Source organism: Hypomesus nipponensis, chromosome 18 (assembly GCF_054491055.1).
Source record: "Hypomesus nipponensis isolate SF chromosome 18, ASM5449105v1, whole genome shotgun sequence".
Lineage (NCBI taxonomy): Eukaryota > Metazoa > Chordata > Actinopteri > Osmeriformes > Osmeridae > Hypomesus > Hypomesus nipponensis.
The window spans coordinates 8,709,538-8,728,553 of record NC_140378.1 but is presented as its reverse complement, the minus strand read 5'-3'; the positions used below and the strand labels follow the sequence as shown (position 1 = coordinate 8,728,553).

Below are 19,016 nucleotides of genomic sequence, written 5' to 3'. Positions count from 1 at the left end.
TACTCTTCTCCACCCAGGGTCAGTAGCATTTCTTCCCCAGTGGAATAATATGTGCACTGTGGTTCTCTCATTCACCATTCATGGATATGAATGTTACCTAGTTTTCCCCTGATAGGCTGCAGCCATGCAAAAGGTCCGCCCCCGCTATGTCATCAACAGACCTGCCTACACTCTCCCAGACCTCGATGAAGAGTTTGAGAAGAAGACACGAACCTTCCCCATAAAGGAGAAAGTTCGGAAACTCTTCAGGTACTGGATCTCCATCCGGACCATGAAGGACCTTGCGCTCCTCCATAAGCAGTGAACATCAAACTTTCTGTTTGAAACCATACCTTCTTCTGTAACTCTGTGCACAGTACTACTGAATGGAAGGGGGATCAGTTATGGAACATCAAAGAATGTTTTAACCAGCTCTGGAACTTGCTGTGTGCTAGGTGCTCTGGGTATCGACTCAAGGCTCTGCTATACAGACACATGCCTGTGCTGAGCTGGCTGCCCAAATACAAAGTGAAGCAGAACCTGCTGTGTGATGTCATCAGTGGGGTCAGCGCAGGCACCATCCAGGTCCCCCAGGGTCTGTCTCTCTTTCTTCTTCTCTCACCAAAATTGCATTGAGCTGCATAACTGGTTGTATGTTGAACATGATTCTCACAGAAATCAATAGAGTTGGTTTCTCTGATGTCTTGGCATTGTTAAAATGCTGACTCATATTTTTTTTCTCTATATAGGCATGGCGTTTGCCCTCCTGGCCAGCCTGCCTCCTGTCAACGGCCTCTACTCCTCCTTCTTCCCCCTCATTCCTTATTTCTTTATGGGAACCGCTCATCAAATGGTCCCAGGTAAATCCTGGACAACTTAAGTTAGACATTGTCTCCATCTTTCAACACAGGCGTAAAGTGTCTTCTCTGCCCTCTGCGTCCACATTCCTCAGGTACCTTTGCTGTGCTGAGCATCATGGTAGGCATGGTGTGCTTGAGGCTGGCGCCGGAGTCTGACTTTAGCCATTTCAACTCCACTATCAATGCCACCGTGGTGGACGAGGAGCAGATGAACCAGGTTCGACTCGGCATCTCTGGGACCTTGGCCTGCCTCACAGCTGTAATACAGGTACCCAGAGGTTCAGCCTGTCACTGTCTTTACTACTTCTAGTTTGCTGTCACAGCTTATAAGGAACAGTTTATCCTTGTTCATGTTCATGTCATGTTCACCAATCCTGTGGGAGCAGATGGGCCTGGGCTTGATGCAGTTTGGCTTTGTGGCCATCTACCTGTCGGAGTCCTTTGTCAGAGGCTTCATGACTGCTGCAGGACTTCAGATTCTCATCTCTGTCCTCAAGTACATCTTTGATATCAGTGTGCCACCCTACAGTGGACCGCTGGCAACCATTTATGTAAGTGGGAGGATTGGTGTATATTATGTATACTACACCTCAGTGTAGACTGGTATGGGACTGGGATACACTGAATATAGATTGGTATTTGACAATGACTGAATGCATTAACCATATTTTTCTACAATGATCTGTTTGCATCCAAGACTTTGGTGGACATCATCTGTGGACTTCCCCAGACCAATGTTGCTTCGCTTGTCTTTGCCTTGGTCAGCTGTGTGGTTCTCATAGTGGTGAAGGAGCTGGGGGCACGTTACCGCCACAAGCTTCCCTTCCCCATCCCTATGGAGATCATCATAGTGAGTGACGCCCACTAGAAACTTGATAACTTAAGAAATTAGTTGATAGGACTCTTGCTAAACAACCTACTAGAAAGGAAACACATGAGAAATCCACATACATTATGTTCCTTTGTTCAAAGGTGGTGGGTGCCACAGCTATCTCTGGACCCCTGCATCTTCCTGAGATATATCACATGGATATAGTTGGAGAAATACCACTTGGGTAAGTGCTACCAAACACTAATAATAGTTCAGCGATGCCATCTAAACATTAATCAAAGAAATGCTCTCCGCATCTTCTAGGTTCCCCGCCCCGATCCTTCCCACAGTGAGTCAGTGGGAGGACATGCTGAGCACAGCCTTCTCCCTGGCCATCGTGGGCTACGTCATCAACTTAGCCATGGGCAGGACACTGGGAGCCAAGCATGGCTATGATGTGGATCCCAACCAGGTACTCACATGCAAGCACAAGTCAGGACGTGAAACCCATCTGGAGGGCCCTTTCCACAAGCTTTCTGGAACAAGTGTGTATCTCCATGCAGGAGATGCTGGCTCTGGGCTGCAGTAACTTCCTGGGGTCCTTCTTCAAGATCCACGTCATCTGCTGTGCCCTGTCCGTCACCTTGGCAGTGGACAGTGCTGGAGGGACATCACAGGTCAGTTCACGTTCAGGGGGGCTGGATGATTTGCTGGTATATAGGACAAAGCAATGTTTCTATACAGTAGGTTTAATTCTTGTCTCTGTATGTCACTAATCCACTGGCTGTTTAACCGGCTTTTCCAGTTTGCCAGTTTATGTGTGATGCTGGTGGTCATGGTCACCATGCTAGCCTTGGGGGCCTTCCTGAAACCTCTCCCAAAGGTATTCACAAACAACATTATACTTCATATTTGATTCATCATTGCTGAGCTCATCATGGTGAGTGTGTCTATGTCTAATCCCAGTCGGTTCTTGGAGCCCTGATAGCAGTCAACCTAAAGAACACTCTATTGCAACTATCTGACCCATATTTCCTGTGGAAGAAGAGCAAGCTGGACTGTGTAAGTGAAAGCAAACCCAATAAAAAGCAAGATTTTGCTGTCATTTTTTGTCCTGTACATCTCATCCTCTCTCTTATCCAGTGTGTGTGGGTGGTGTCGTTCCTTGCCACTTTCTTCTTGAGCTTGCCTTACGGAGTTGCCATTGGAGTAGGCTTCTCAATCCTTGTGGTAATTTTCCAGACACAGTTGTAAGTCTTTTTGGTTTGAAACAGTATCACAGATTGGAAATGTTACATGTGACCAATCAATCATAGAAAGAAAGATCATAACATCCAGTAGTAGAACAGTGAATGAGACTTTTCCACTTGGGTTGTGTTCCTCCCAGTCGTAACGGTTCAGAGGTGGCTCAGGTCACAGAGACAGACATCTACAGAAACCCCAAGGTCTACAGCAAGGTACTGCACACCCCACACTGGATACTCTATGCTTACAGTACTGTGTGTTGTTCTGGTGGTTTGAGATATGTTTTATGTCTGTTTTGTATTGCTATTCCACAGTTGCAGTCTGTAAAGGGAGTGAAAATAGTAAACTACTGCTCTCCTCTCTACTTTGCCAATGTGGAAATATTTCGAAGGAAGGTCATTAAAAAGGTATGGTATGTCCGCAGGGTGAGGCCAGTCATGTTTAGAATGGTGCTTCCACATCCAGGGTTTTAAATAATTAAAGTATGTATGGCTATTTGTGTAAAGACCGGGCTGGACCCAGGCAAGCTTCTCCTGGCTCGGAGGAAGTTCTTGAAAGAGCAGCAGAAGAAGATACAGCAACAAGCCAAACAGGAGCAGGCTGAGGAGACCAGGAGTAGGAAGCTCAGCTCTTTGGTCACCATGAAGTCTCAGGTGAGAGGTCAGGGTCAAGGCTGTTTTATTGTCAGGAGAAAAAATTATGGTCATCGGATTTTGATATGTAGTGTAAATGTAAAAATATACATTTCAAATTAAGGATTCATTTTGGTCACAATTTTAGGACTATGTTATTCTTGCTTTAGAAGTGTTTAACTTTTCTGGGGTGCTCCAGACCATTTCACAGTTGGAGCTGCAGAATGACTTTGACATGGCCGGTGACAGCAGCGCCAACAAGCCTGACCCGCCCACATGCTATGTCAACTTCCACTGCAGTGACATTGAGCAGGAGGAGCAGAAACCTGACCCTGACCAGGCCCACCCCTCCCCTGCCACCCTGGAGACCCAGCCTCAACCCTTCCACACCCTCATCTTGGACCTGGCAGGGGTCTGCTTTATTGATCTGATGGGTATCAAAGTCCTCACCAAGGTCAGGTCCTGGTTGGTCTCAAGACACAGAAAGATTAAGAGAAGTGACATATCACATTGATCAGGTCTACACAGTACATAGGAATTGTGTCAGTTGAAGTTGAAAGTTGAAGTTGAAACAAAGTTGGCTTTGTCTGTGTGAAACTGTGAAATACACAGGTAAACTTGTATTGACAAACTTTAGGATTTGTAATGTTTTCTCCACAGATGAGTTCAAGCTATGAGAAGCTGGGGATCAGTCTCTACCTGGCTAATGTTCAAGGTAAGCTCTGCTCTGACGCACAGTAGCAGCTACTCCATCAAACAGATGACCTGATGCAGCACTGATAAAGCAGTTGTCTGGGAAACAGGATAGCAGTAATATTGAGTAATATTTTTTACTGGAAAAGACAAATACAAGACAACAGAGTTTTGACTTCTTGGTCAGTTAATGATCAATCCTTTCCTGGAAGAGAGGACACACGGTTGATAAACAAATGATTCATTAAATGAAAAGAGAAGGTTGGCATTTATTTGAATGTGATTAGAAAACTATTCACTGTTGTACCTTTTAAATAAAACACACAACCAAAGAATAGTTAAGGGGGTTCCTTCCTTCTTGTCTACATGTTCTCATGAGTCAATCCCAGCATCACAGAGGGTTTTCAAGGTCATGGACTTCTGCTCTGTGGTTTAACCATCCCCCCCCCCCCCCCCCCCCCCCCCCCCCGTATCTGTTACTTGCGTTGTTTGCAGCCCAGGTGTATGAAGAACTGGTAGGGGGAGGGGTATTTGAAGAGGGCAGTATCGCTCACAGTCACTTCTTCATCTCCGTCCATGACGCCGTCCTCTTCGCTCAGGAAAGGTCGACAGGCTCAGGAGCCTCTACCAAGGCATGTCCTGCTAGTTTTCTTATCTGTGTTGCTGGTTGATACCCTCCTTCTCTGTTTACCCCCTTTCTCTCCAGCCTTCACCATCTTATCTGGAAGTAAACAGAAAACTCACACAACTCAGGCATGAATCAAGTGTTCTTCTCTATGCACTTTCCAGGAAGAACAGGAGAGGAAAGAACTTGCCCTTGACATTCATGAGGAGGACATGGATCTGGAACAGGTATGGAGGTCCTGGGAATACACTAGATGTTCTGTACAATATTTAATCTGGATATACTGGATAATGCAAATTAAAGGTGACTTCTCTTACACTACGTTTTTATTACCACAAAGCCTAAAATGTTTCTAAAATATTATTTTATCATCAACAGGAGATGTTTTGACTGCATGAAGTTTTAGTGGAAGAAATGAACAAATTAACTAATTACATTGATTACACATTGATAATTTGTAATAAAAATTTTTTTGTATAAATATTGACTTGACTACTATTCCTAATATCGAAAGCAGATAATACTGAATAAATCACGGATCACAAAGACTTATCTCCCACTGAACACTTTTACAAGAATTTGAAGTAGCAGTTTGTCTAGTTGTGTTGTTTAGGCCGGCTAAGATGTTGCCTTGACGTCACAACGCTAATCCAACTGTCAATAAGAGAAGTAGGTCAAGCTATTACACACTGATGGTCAGACAGGTAGTGTTCTTTGTCTGTTCTGTGATTTAATATTAGCTTATATATAGCTTTTCTGTTGTTGGATGGGAACCAATGTTGTTTTTTCATGCAGTAGGATCATGGATAGAATAAGAGTAGGGTGTTGGGGATTTTGAAGGTTTATGTTGACCATAGACAGCTTACTGGCGACAAGCTGATTTGTATAAAGTTTTATTGTGTTATTGATATACAATACAGTATATTGTACTGTAATTCTTAATTTCAGTGTGGAAATAAAAACACCACAAAGCTCACTTTACCTCACTTTACCTGGTCAGTCTGAGCCATGCAGGCAACTTATTAGAAGCCTAACTGCACTATTTTGATTTGATTAGAGTAGTTAGACATCTTAGGCATCTGTATTGCAGTTGACTTTTCAATCTGTCTCTGTTAAAGTAAAGTACTTTAACAGTGTATTATTACAACTACCACCATGTCAACACAACTAGGCTAATGGATTCTGGCTCCCTCTGGTGTAATAGAATGTGAACTACAGGTTGAGCCTCCAGAACAAGCCTCACCCTGGTAGGAAACTGTGGATTTATGGTATTTGTCTTGCTAAACACAGCGATTGTCTAAATCTCAGCCGTGTATCAACGGGATTGTTTGCACTCTGGAGTTGGACTGACATGAATGTGACAGCAGGTATGACACACCACACCAGTGACACACTGTGAAATGTTGTCCTGCTAAATAATTCATCTAGCTCCTCAACAATAAAACGTTTCTGTTTTTCCCAGAAGTACTTGCTTCCTTCAGTCTGTTGGTCTATATGGGTAAGTACAACTCTGAAGGTTAACATCAGTTTACACGTTCTGCTGACCGTAACACTCTCTGCAGGGCCTTGCAGTGATGTCTGGTGCTGCTCCCATACCAGGCAGTGTTGTTCCCTGTCAGGATGCTCTCCATGGTGCTGGCGTACAGACTCCAGAGTATCTGGGGATACTCTCTCTCTGTGACTACCTCACCACAGGGTCTGTGTTACAGGACCAGGTCCATGGCATTCTAAAACACCAGGGTGTTCTAAGTTGTCCACCCTCTCCATGGGGTACCCACTGATGTGTAGAGAGCTGTGGTTCCACCCCTGCTTCCTCCTGTGTTCTAATAGCAGTCCTCTCCAGAATGGTTACAGTGTTGGTTGTTGCTTCTCTGTGTGAAGCCCTCTGTCAACAGACAGAACACAGGCTGGTGTGCTATGTGACCAGTCAGACACAACCCCATCCTGATGTCCCCTCTTTCCACCTGGACCAAGTGGACCCTTTACTCTGCACACACATCATCTACGCCTCCCTGGACCTGGCTCCTGATGACCACATCCTGCCCTTCTCCGACCAAGATCAGGCAGCCTGGAATTCGCTCAGCAGTCTCAAAGACAGGTGTGTAGCATGGTGTAGACCTTACTCTAGGGTCTACAGTCAAGGGCCGGGTTTCCCAGATTCATTAAGAAGCTCTTAACGCTAAGAGCGTCTTAAGAACGCTCTAGAACGCTCTTAGAACGTTCTTAAGAAGATCTTAGCGTTAATGGCTTCTTAACAAACCTGGGAAACCCGGCCAAGGTCTGTGTGTTTATTCATGAGTATAGCTAAGAGTACTGTGAACATGCATGTGTTGGTGTTTCTAATTGACTGACTTGTGCTATGGCTATATGCAAATCTGTTTTAAAATCTCTGCCTCCAAAGTAATCCTGACCTAAAGATGCTGCTAGCCATAGGCAGATGGACCTCCATTACCACAAGGTCAGTGGACAACAAAGTATCAGGACAACAAAGTACAGATCTTTCATCTAAGAATCCTCGTAAACACTGTGTTTTAGTGAGCCAGTGTCACACAGACAGTTTATTGCCTTCAGGATTTCCAAGCATGGAAGCAAAGTAAAACTATTAGAAAAAGACCATATAAAAATAAGTTTGAAAAGTTTTCTCTTCAACAGTGGCATCTTGTAACTTCCCCATCACAGGCTTCTGGAGATAGCCTCAGACTTCCCCAGGCGAAAGACATTTGTGCAGTCAGCGGTGCAGTGCCTGAGGCAGGAGGGCGCTGATGGTCTGGACCTGGTGTGGCTGCCTGGAGCCCAGAATAATGACACTCTCCTCACTCTGTTTCTCAAGGCAAGACATTCCATGCACGTTGTCACTTGATGTCACTTGTCATGTGTGTTTTCTGTTTCGTAACAGCCTTATTTTTTACATCTGGGTCTGTTCTCGTTTGTGTGTGTGTGTGTGTGTCGGTGTAGGAGTTGCAGGGGGCGTTCCAGGAGGAGGCCGGTGTGTCTGGTAGAGAGACCCTGCTCCTCTCCACAGCTGTACCAGGGCTGGAGGACCCTGACCTCCAGGGCTCTGATGCACGCTCCTTCTCCCAGTCAGCTCAACACACCACCACCCCATTTTGACATCATATTGTTTGTGCTACACAGTCTGGCACCCTTAGGAGGTGACCTCACCTCAAGTAAACGGGATGTCCTAACTATACTTCATTGTATCCCTCAGATATGTGGACTTCATTTCCTTTCTGACTTATGACCTTCAGCGGCCACTGCAGGCAGCACCAGATGTGGTCAGACCTTACATAGTGCACTGCACCACCTCTATCCATTCCTTGTTTGTAGGATATTTGCCTTAGTTTGCACCCCTCATTTACAGATTCGTATTTGCCATCATTTTCTCAGAACCATCTGGTGACATACTGGCTGTCACAGGGAGTGGAGTCTCAGAAGCTGACCCTGGGATTCCATGTCTCAGCTCCGGGGCTGTGGACCCTGGAGCATGAGACCAGCTTACAGTGGAACTCAGAGAATCACACGCAGGTAAACACTTATCAAAATGTTGATAAAGTGTTGACAAAATAGCATCTGTTTGTTGATGAACTAAGGGGTTTGGCTCCAGTAGGGTTGACGCTGCCTACTGGGCGGTCCTGGGTTTGGACCTGCTGGCTCTTGTCTGCTCTTCTCCTCAGATGTGCCACTTTCTGAGGACCTCCCATGCTCATCCTGATGACCACATGCTCAGCTCTGAGAGACATGGAACCAGCCTGTGGGGAAAGGTACATGCCTACAAGCACAGTGCCTCAATCCTGTACTGTGTTGTGTCCGTCCATATGCTCAAGTCCCTCCCGTTGCCTCCTAGCTCCGGCAGCTGAGGAGAGTGGGTGTGCGGGCAGCCTCAGTGTGGTCCCTGGGCCTCGACGACCCTACTGGGACCCTATGTGGCCGTGGCTCCTCCCCCTTCACCAGGCTGCTGAGGTCCTCTCTCAGGCGGAGGAATCACCACACACCTCATCACCGCTCGCCACACCACTATCAGCAGAGGCACCACCATCGCCACGGTTCCTCTACCCGGGACCGTCACCTTGGCCACCACCATTGTCACCGTCATCGCGTCCGCCATGACATGGTGTCACATAGGCAACACACCACCTCGGTCTGAGTGCTCAGATCTGTTTGTGTACTCAGTGTCTGTTAATGAGCGTTCCTTCTTGCTTATGTGGAAAACAATCACGCGCACACTCGCACACACTCGCACACGCGCGCACGCACGCGCACACACGCACACACACACACACATACGCACACACACTTTCCTATACCAGCCTAACGGCAGGTAGTGATAGCAGATAGATACTGTGTTCTCTGCGCATGAATAGATTTATGAGCCTATTAAGAAATCATCCTAAGGAATTCTGGCACACACCTGGTCCTCTGGTCCCCCTCTACTCTCCAGCAAATTGGCACCACAGGTAATTACAGGGTTCCTGCGGCCATCAGCTTTCATTTGGAGCAGTGGGAGAGCCCCTTTGCTTTTAATAGCTTCCTCTCTATACTGCTGACTTTTTCTCTGTGCATAAGCCCCTAAACAACCCTGTAATATTGAGATACTATGAGCCAGCCAGCGCTCAGGATCTGACACTTGGACACGTCAAAGCTGGTGTAATATCTTGAAAAGCACCATTTGTGATGTATTGTCACTGTAGTTCTACTCTGTTGTTTTTAGTTCTATCCAAATTTTGTGTTGCATGTTTGGTCAAAACATACAGTGCAGCATGAGTAGTCTTTATTAGGTTCTTCATCTGTCTATATATTGAGCACCATTTCAACAATATCAGACTTTGACCTTTCATTAGAACTTGTTGACATGTCCTGCACATAAATAAAGAAATTGCATCATTAATATCTGCTCAATGGGATATGAGCAGGTCTGGGTAGAGTATGAAAGCTATCTTAGAAATGTGTGGGAGTCATTTGAGTTTCTCAGAGCACCTCCTATAATCCACTTCTCAATTTCAAGTTACTGTTTGTTTGGCGTTCATCAACACACATCAATTTATCATATGTACATGCGTTGGGAAGACTGTGTGGAAGATCGATTAGGCTTTGTTAACAAGCCACGTTTACTGGCAGAGAGATCATAAATCTTCATTGTGCCGTATCAGCAAAATGGGTCGCCTTTGGACAGGGTTCATTAACAGACTCGCTGGGAGCAAATTTGACCACTCATATCTAATATAAATGAATGTTGTCTGTTGTCTCACCCCACAGGGCCAATGGCAATTAAAGGCCCCAAGAATTGAACGTTCCCGGGTGATTAATTGAGACATAACATGAGAAAGACTGCTTCTCGTAAGAGGACGCTTAATTATCTAATGTCCAATTATGCCATTGGCCCAAGCTTGGTATAATTTGCTACTCAATCTCTTTTTGCCTGAGTAACAAAAAACATACACTTTCAGTGTTATGACAGTGTTTGTTGTAAAATTCCTTTGATAAAATTTCCTGTAAATTGATGACACAAAGCAGTTTGGAGATAAGAGTAACTGGCCATGTGTTGGTTCTCAGATAGATGTTAACACTGTTATCTCAGATGCTTTTTGCGTGTTTTTTGGTCTGGGTCTTTTCAAATGGATATTGATGAAAATAATTTGCTGACATCAGACACAAAGTGATCTTTTTGAACTGTGGATTCATGAGAACATCACACGCAACATCACATAGACTACTGATCTTTTTTTTTTTTTTCAACATTTCTAGGTAGAACATCAACAATGACTAAATGAAATGAGTGAGTGAGTGAGTGAGTGAGTGAGTGAAGGAAGGTGTCTGGGCATCTGCGGCAGATGAGTCCTGGACCCCACTGTGGAGAGGGGCCATCTTGATGCCCTGGTGATCCCTGCTCTTATCGTCCAATCAGCTCATTACAGAGTGACAGGTGTGTTGCTTGAACCTCATAAGACTAAGGATGGGTCTGATTAATACGGATGCAGCCTCCCTATAGGGCTTCTCAGCCTCGGCAGGGAAATTAGAGTAGACAATGTAAAGCAGCGCAATGTGGAGCATGTCTGGGGAGCTCATTATAAACCAGAGTACAAACAGGAAGCCACATGATAATGCGCGACAACATGTCATCATGGGTGTTGTGTGTGTTATTACATGGCCTTAATCCAATCACTTGTGCACAATTACTTCATTAATGTTATAAATCATGCATGGTAATGCTGAAGGCCTAGATGAATAGTAATGCAAAAAGGCATGCTGGAAATTGCAGGGTTCATTCAGTGCGCTACACAAACTTTGGTTGGTGGAGTGCACATTCGTGCCATATCAGAGGAACACAATCAAACTTCAGTCCAGCCAGAGCAGGATTGTGCCAGTCACACTTGGCATGAGGGAGCCCAGTTTCTATCTCATTTAACAACCCACGCAGGTGTCCACGAATACCCTCCATTCTCTCTATTTACACCTCTCTCCTCGCTCCTCTCTCCTCGCTCCTCTCTCCTCTCTCCTCGCTCACAACAGCTCAGTCATAAAGGGGGTTTAACTGTTGTTTAGGTTTAATTAAACTCAGAGTGGATGAGGGAAATCAAAAGAAGACACCATGTTGTGATTAAAGAATGAGGAAACGGGTCATTGGAGGGAAGGATTTATTTTCATACAGTACACCAGAAAGAAACAAGAGAACGCATGCGTGTATTTGAAACACCATTAAGGTGCTGCTGTTCCATGAACAGGTGCGTTTCTTCTGCCTTAGGCTTACTTGGTAGGCATACAAGGAAGAAAGAAATATTGATCTTAACACTGTCTGTCTCATATATTCTCTTAGCCAAGGTGAGATCGCACAGCATCTGTGTCATAATACACAGACAGAACACCCACAGCGTGGCGAAATATCTCCCCGTTCACCCAATGCCTGCAGTGAGGAACCATCTCCACTGGATGGCACTGTGGCTACATCTGTGATCTCAGCCAGAAGGTCCTTCTAATAAGTGATAAAAACTGAAATTCCCCCAAAGGAAACCATTAGAGGGAAAGTTCCAAAAGCTGAGACGGTGTGAAACAATAAAACCTGTGTGTCTATGAGGAGCAGATGTGGCGATTTGGTTTCCTCTGATTCCATATGTATTGAACGGGCGAAGACTCATGGCTGAGCCTCTGTGGCCTGCCACCCATGAATGAAGATGCAAATGTAGGCCCAGGGAAGTTAGAGCTCTTAATGACTGTAAGCACCGCTCCGGGGCTTGACGCTCCCAGCCTGGGCACATCAAGGACGAAGCCTGTCGGAGCAGCCCCTCGGTACCCCTCACACCCAGGCCGTCTGTACCTCCATCCAGCCAGCACTCCTGACTCCTTCTGCTGAGGCAGCCCCATGACAAGAGGCAGATGTGCTATCTTTAGAGACAGCCCTCTTTTGATAAGTCCTGGCTCCGCACGCTGTTAAATAACCATAGAAAACCATCAGGATAAAAGAAAGCCGTTCTACATGAGAATGGATGTGCCTGAAAAGCGTCACCCCGCTCATTCGTTGTGCTGGAGCTGCAAATGTCAATTTGGTGTCGGAGTATTTCTCTCTCCAGCCGTGACTTCTGCTATTTCTTCATCCCTTTGAATGGAAATGAAGGCGGGCCTCCCATTCAGAGGCCTGTACGTCGTTCACAGGGACAGTGGAATGCCTCCAAATAGACCAGGGGGACAAAATAGCAGTCAAACGTTTGACCGGGCACCAGCTTGCTGAATAAGCAATGCTGCAGAGCGTTGAACAATCTTGTGGAAGTGCTTTAAAAAAAGAAAATCTCCATTTCAAAAGTGTGTGTGCCGTGCTTCGTCGGGCCTGAACGTGGTGTTTGTATCACACAGCTCTTCATGATCCTGAAGGGGCAAGCCTGTACTGTGGTGGGGGAGCCTCTCCTGAGACAGACAGGCCCCATGTGGGATGTTGTCTGTGGGAGTCACTCAGGCATACAGAGTGCTGGCTCTGGGCTCCCGTGCTCACTGTCGTCCAGGTGAGCCCACAGCAGGTGAGCCTGTCATAGCCGTGGAAGCAGGGGATGAACAGCCACCTGGGGGAAAGATGAAGAGAAAGAAGTTCTGTGTTGTCACAGGGAGCTGTCAGTGTCCCAGTCAGTGCCCCTTTTCCTTTGAATCAACTTGAATGTTTTGAAAGTCAAATCAGAAAGTTACGCACTAACTGGTGTACCAGGCAAGTTGACACACAGCAAAAGTTTAGAAAAGCTTAATGTTAAAAAACGTTGTTTTGGCAGGACACAAACGATCCATTTGATATTCTAGGTTTAGTATTCATGTACCTGAGAGGCTGTTGCCTGACTCCATGTTTGTATTGACATTCTCAGGTACACGCCCTCTGCACACAGAGTAGAAGCCTTAACGCTTTGCATTCTAATTTATTTAGATGTTGATTTATAACCTAATTGCCTCTAATTGCTGCTTAGTACCACTTGTTAGTCCAAACTGTATAGCTCCTGAAGCACATTAGGCCAGGCTTATAATGAAGTAATTAGTTCAATTATAAGGAACAGGAATTATGAATGAGGGAAATGTGCATACAAAAATATAGAAATCACTCCAGAGCTGCTCGGATATTTTCAGTTTTGGTGTTGTGAAAGTCTTATTAATAAGTAACAATAACACAATGGTACACAAAGTCTTCATTTAAAATGACATTTCAGTTCATGTATTTGTAACTTTTCATGTTACAGAATCCTACGGTAGGCTGCTGCTGCATGCTTGTGTTGGCACGCTGACGTTCAGAGAGCTTCCTTCAACCCTGTCGTTTCAGACAAAATACACAGACATCCCAACACACAATTTCCAATTCTCCATTAAAGTTCCTTATTTTCAATTTGGACAAGACACAGTGTTGCCAACTCTCTACCATCCCAGCCCAGAGTATGCCATTGTCTGGGAGCGTTGTCATTGTTATTAGCCTGTTGGATAGCCCCTGGAGGTACGGCTGGGCTCGGGAGAGCAGGCGCCAGCCTGGATAATTAGTTGTTCTTTAACGCCAGACGGGCACGCCGCCATCACTGGGAGGAGAAATGGAAAGTGGCATCACTGTCACAGTAGTACCAGAACAACCTTGGTCGCGACAGTCGTGTTCCAGTGCATCTGCCACACCACCCGTCCTCCAGCCACTGGCAGGACAAAATTGTGCATCACTCCAGCAGACACGGCATGCAGTACTGCTGCATTATCACAAAGCAAATTATCGTCATCGTTTCCCAAATGTGGTGCGGTAGCCATCTTGTTTAGTTACTTGGGCACTTGTGGTTCTTGCCACTTCTGACGGGAGGGGGACCAAGGTCATGATAGGTCGTGTAGAATGCATGTTCGGTTTTTAACTGTTTCAAACTGGTTGATGAAAATGTTGGATGGATTTGAAAAAAAGATTAGCAATAAAGACTATGTGCATTTAGAGCACGCATGGTTTTATTTGATTTGATTTGCTCGTCAGCTGTAGCTTACCCTCAGTTCAGAAACTGGTGTCACCTGGGCCGACCTCTGACCTTTCCACCGGACGTTTCAGGATCCATCTCCACAGCTTCCAGCTTCTCTGGTCCACAGTCTCTGGCTAGGCTGGCGATGGCGTCTCTGGGACGAGGACCTTCCTCTGCTACAGGACAGGCTGAGCAGGTCTCCACGGGAGATACGGAGCAGGAAGAGGACAAGGGGCACGCTGATGAGGAAGGCTCCACCGAAGCCCGCCAGGAGGCCGTACACGAGAGGCCAGGCCCCCTGCAGAGGGCGCCACTGGTACGGAGGGACTGGAGCCCTCTCCACCAACAGCTCCAGGTCACTCCATCTCAGGTCCCTCACTGCCAAGCAACCAGTCAACAAGCAGTCAACAACACACTGTGACAATCCAGCAGCAGGTTCAAACAGTCAACCACACAGAAACTTCCGAGTCATCAAAACACTCATGAGAATAATATAAAGAAGAATTGACAGGTGATAATTAAATTTGGGAATTTGCAGTTATCCTTAGAGAAAATGTTGGCTGATAAAATGAGGTTGATGTTGATTAGTTATGAATTGGATGGCTGCCCACGGCAACCGTTTCCAATCTCATTTAATCTAAACACATTGGAAAACACAAGTGTAGCCGACAGTGTTGTGTTTGATTACTTAACCTACAGTATATGATGAGACTGTTCAACCCAAACAGCTACATGCAAGCCCTTCTCATGGTGAATATGTGGTTACATGGATGACAGGACATCCTCTGGGGGTGTTAAGCTCACCTTGTCTGGCCTGGGGCTGCTGGTCAGCTTGGGGGTGATCCTCAGTCTGGACCATGGGTAACTCCAAGTTGTTGACATGCTTGTGGTAGTCCTCCACATATCGCTTCATGTTCAGGCTTTTGTCCTGGTTGATATTCTTCCCTACCTCTGTAAATACAGATCACTGGTGTTGTGAATGGCTAGTCACACTGTTGACTTTACTGTGGGTCTAAAGTCATTTTTGATGTCATTGCTATTCACTGAGAGCTGAGTACCTCTTGACTAAGATTACAAAAGGCTTTGGTCAATCAGTGTTCTTTTTTATTTGTTCAGCAACTGCTCTCTCTTTTCTAACTAAACAATTACCTGCCAATATTTCATGCGCAAGTTGATTCTTTCATAATTGCAATCATGTTTTTGGTTATTGGGCTTTTTTTATTTGTACATTTTTTTTGATCCAAGCATGAATTGCTTTTGTGTGCAATATTGACTAAGGAATGTTTTGAAGTCCACTCTGCTATTTCCTCTCTCCTCTCTCTTTCCTCTCTCTTTCCTCTCTCTTTCTCTCTCTCTCTCTCTCTCTCTCTCTCTCTCTCTCTCTCTCTCTCTCTCTCTCTCTCTCTCTCTCTCTCTCTCTCTCTCTCTCGCTCTCTCTCTCTCTCTCTCTTAATCTCTCCCTTAGCCTCTCTTCTCCATCTCTTGTCACTCTGTCCTTTTCTCTCTTTCCCCCTTCAATTCACCCCTCCTCCTCCCTCTTTCAGCCCGTTCTCCATCTCTCTTTCTCTCGCTCCAAGTCAGATGATGGAGGCAGCAGATGGTTTGTACTGTGACTGGTGTCAGCTCCACAGAGTCTTCTGTCAGATCATTTACACCTCCTCATATCCGACGCCACTCGACTGTGGAACTGCCTGCACACTGGACCCCAACACATGCCAGACACTGGCATTGTGCAAAATATGCCAGCTTTGAAAGTCCAATTAAATTGGATCTTATTTATTTTTTACTAATGAAGCAATTATGTTATGGACTGAAACAAAGCCAGAACCAGCTTAGGAAGAACTTTCTACCCTAACAATAATTTATAATCTTTCTTATTTTTGAGATGTGCATTTCAAGAACAGTAGTCATGTGTTCACACAGTTCGTGGATGTCATGTAGTGTGTGTGTGTGTGTGTGTGTGTGTGTGTTTATGTCTGACCTATGGCAATGTCTGTCCTGCCAATTTGCTGCAGGGCTCGGGCCAGCCTGTCATAGTAAGTCTGTTTTCCGTGCTTCTGCAGCCATTCTGTCAGAGATGTCCTACACTGAGCCTCCTTGTCTGGTTGTCAGCACATAGTCACACACACGTGGTCAAGGACAGACAGACAGGACATAGAGATAGGACAGACAGACAGGACATAGAGATAGGACAGACAGACAGGACATAGAGATAGGACAGACAGACAGGACATAGAGATAGGACAGACAGACAGGACATAGAGATAGGACAGACAGACAGGACAGGCATTCAAATTCATTCAAACCAATCTGAACGGGGCGTTATAACTGTGACGTTAGTGCATCCGTACCTGTGTCTCGTCTGACTCGGGCCTGCAAATCAAACTGATTGTTCTCCGGAGAAAGGTGATCCAGCTTCTGGAAGATGTCCTCCTCAGGGTGAGAGAGGGCTGACAGGAGGTCTTCACACTCCTGGCTGGTCAGCAGCTCCACCAGACGCTCCAGCTGGTGAGCCCCTAGGTCCTTTGCCACTGTGGGCCACCGCAGCGAAGAATAGGTCAGGTTAACATCACACCTGGGTTTCACAGTGGATGGAATCTAGTAGGAGTAATCTACTCTTGCCAGACTTGCCAGAGCAAACAGTACATTTGTGAGAAACCTTCACTGTCAGAATCAAAAATGTGGGATTGGCGTTGATGCAGGTTATGACTGTGACACACAGTCACAGGTAAAGGTTGGACTATCATGCAAGGTCATGCAATTGCTCTGTGATGCAATGAGCAGCCGAGGTAGAGTAGACCCAATCAATTACCAAGTACTGACACCACTGTGTGATACAAAGCTGTCATATCACTCTCCCCAACTGTGACAATTAAACCCTGAATAACAAAACATCTCACAACAGGTGGGGTATCCCCAGAATTCAGACTAATTACAGCTAAATCTTGGTTTTCCAGATCAGATCCATTTAGCACAGCTGACAGCTGTAGAAAGCAGGATCTCACCTGTGTCTTCCTCCAAGCTGGTCCTGAGGAGGAGCAGGAGAATGGAGAGGACTTCCCTGACTCTCATGATTGTTGTTTGTGTCCATTCACAAAGCAGCAGGCCCAACCCTCCCTGGACGCTTTACATTCAAACTTAGACAATGATCCGGAACTCATGGTGTCACAGAGTAGTAGAACAGTGGAGGTAATGTTCCATAGTCTTCAAACTCAATACATTTTTTCTCATGTCCATACCATAATTTCTCTATCATTTATCATTAGATTTGGAACACGTTTGGAATTCCCTTCCAAAAAAAACATATTGGCTGCTATGATTCATCCCAATCTATTCTGACAACAATGTTGTGCTTTTATGTCCATCTCATATTGTTAATGGATGAAGTACTTTTCCTTCTGACAGGAAACAGAAGCCAGGGCTCTTCCCTAATCATATCCCTGCTATAACAATTTCTGTTCACTGTCACTGTTTGTGTGTTTCTTGACAAGCTAGAAATGCTGCCTCTGTGTAGGATAACAGTGCACCTAAAAGCCTGTCATTCATTCACTGCTCAAACACTGTTTGAGCCTGTGGACAAATATGATTAGATGCTAATGAGAGCAAGAAGATGCATTTATGCTTGTCTGTGAGGACCCACAGGTATAACTGTGGGCCAAAAACCTGATTTTCACTTTGGTGTTCATTTCAGTTCTGGTTTTTAAATAAGGTCCTCAGAGAGGACAATTGATTGAAGAAGACCAAAAAAAACAGCCCAAATGGTAAGGGGCACGTTCAAAACCCTTGATTCAATGCTCTGCTGTGCTGTGCTCTGCTCGGCTTTAAAGCTATTGAACTCAAAAAAGCTTTATCCAGACCAGGTCTAGTGGAGAACCTGCAGCTAATGGCTTTGAGCTCCTGTGTCTGTGAACATTGCTCTTTTATAGCGGAAAGCGTTGCAGCAAATTTAATTTGGCTGACAATAACTGCCATTTATAAGTCTTTAACAATCATTTGCAGCTAATTAACTTGTAATAACATGGTTTTGTAATCTCTTTTTAAATGATTCATGTTTTTTTTGTAGTTGCACAGATCCACAAGGTTGATGTACAGTAGGAATCAAACCCACCAAAATGACCAAAGTGACTCCCAAGCTTCATCCACAACACACAAAAATGAGCCATCAGATCACAAGTTTTTGACTGTCATTGACTTAATACATTTCCTTTAATCAAATAGTGATGAAGGGGTTTCATAGTCTGGTAACCATTTCCTTTGGGTTTGAATAAGTTAAATTAAGTACATAATGAAGTCACATGAATAGATAGAAACAGGGAGGGATGCTACTGTACAGTACTCACAGCACGGAATATAACCTGTTTTGTGTTCCCATTTTACTCTCTATATTTCTTAAAAGAGGTGTGTGGGGATAGAGCAGCGATGCACAGTTCCTCGACACAGTCTTACTGTTTGATTTAAGAGTGGGTTCATGTGAGGGCACGTTTTGAATTGGTGATATAACTTGGCAGACACTCTGAGGGCTCGAAACTCAACTTCTGTGGGTGAACTTTGTGTCAAATGAGTGGGTGTTCTTGTATTGTATCCATGTCAGCTAATGTGAAACCATGGTGAGGGGCTGAGGTGCAGACAGAGTTCTGTTTGAGATGGTGTGGGTGTAAATGAATGGGTGTACATGTAAATGTGGAAATTGGATACAGATGCAGCTCCAATAAAAAAGGGGGAGTCACAAGG

General features: G+C 45.2%; 3 protein-coding genes across 6 annotated transcripts; 2 read left to right on the top strand and 1 right to left on the bottom strand.

Moving 5' to 3' along the window:
- The first annotated feature begins 124 nt into the window (after positions 1-124).
- LOC146251887 (solute carrier family 26 member 9-like) lies at positions 125-5,326 on the top strand. The gene is made up of 20 exons (XM_084680240.1): positions 125-249; positions 435-574; positions 729-839; positions 932-1,107; positions 1,226-1,390; positions 1,537-1,689; positions 1,812-1,894; positions 1,975-2,122; positions 2,214-2,327; positions 2,456-2,533; positions 2,617-2,712; positions 2,794-2,900; positions 3,038-3,107; positions 3,210-3,302; positions 3,402-3,548; positions 3,727-3,981; positions 4,188-4,242; positions 4,716-4,852; positions 5,010-5,072; positions 5,224-5,326. The coding sequence occupies exons 1-20, from the start codon at positions 125-127 to the stop codon at positions 5,233-5,235; spliced, it is 2,328 nt and encodes a 775-aa protein (XP_084536366.1). The 3' UTR covers positions 5,236-5,326.
- Positions 5,327-6,430: 1,104 nt separating this feature from the next.
- On the top strand, positions 6,431-10,727 carry LOC146251886 (chitotriosidase-1). The gene is made up of 9 exons (XM_084680242.1): positions 6,431-6,943; positions 7,247-7,303; positions 7,525-7,675; positions 7,801-7,925; positions 8,054-8,120; positions 8,233-8,370; positions 8,520-8,606; positions 8,690-10,179; positions 10,588-10,727. The coding sequence occupies exons 1-8, from the start codon at positions 6,690-6,692 to the stop codon at positions 8,987-8,989; spliced, it is 1,179 nt and encodes a 392-aa protein (XP_084536368.1). The 5' UTR covers positions 6,431-6,689; the 3' UTR covers positions 8,990-10,179; positions 10,588-10,727.
- Positions 10,728-13,557: 2,830 nt separating this feature from the next.
- Positions 13,558-17,423, bottom strand: tmdd1 (transmembrane and death domain 1). 4 transcript variants are annotated; one of them, XR_014732121.1, is made up of 6 exons: positions 17,291-17,423; positions 16,637-16,860; positions 16,267-16,386; positions 15,090-15,236; positions 14,314-14,663; positions 13,558-13,874 (listed from the first exon to the last, which is right to left on the bottom strand). XR_014732121.1 is itself a non-coding variant. In XM_084680826.1 (5 exons), the coding sequence occupies exons 1-5, from the start codon at positions 17,374-17,376 to the stop codon at positions 14,371-14,373; spliced, it is 870 nt and encodes a 289-aa protein (XP_084536952.1). In that variant the 5' UTR covers positions 17,377-17,423; the 3' UTR covers positions 14,199-14,370. The 4 variants fall into 4 exon arrangements, 3 of the variants coding, with proteins under 3 accessions (XP_084536955.1, XP_084536952.1, XP_084536953.1); XM_084680826.1 differs by lacking the exon at positions 13,558-13,874 and having other exon boundaries at positions 14,199-14,663; XM_084680827.1 differs by lacking the exon at positions 13,558-13,874 and having other exon boundaries at positions 14,217-14,663; positions 16,637-16,816; positions 17,291-17,410.
- Positions 17,424-19,016: the final 1,593 nt, after the last annotated feature.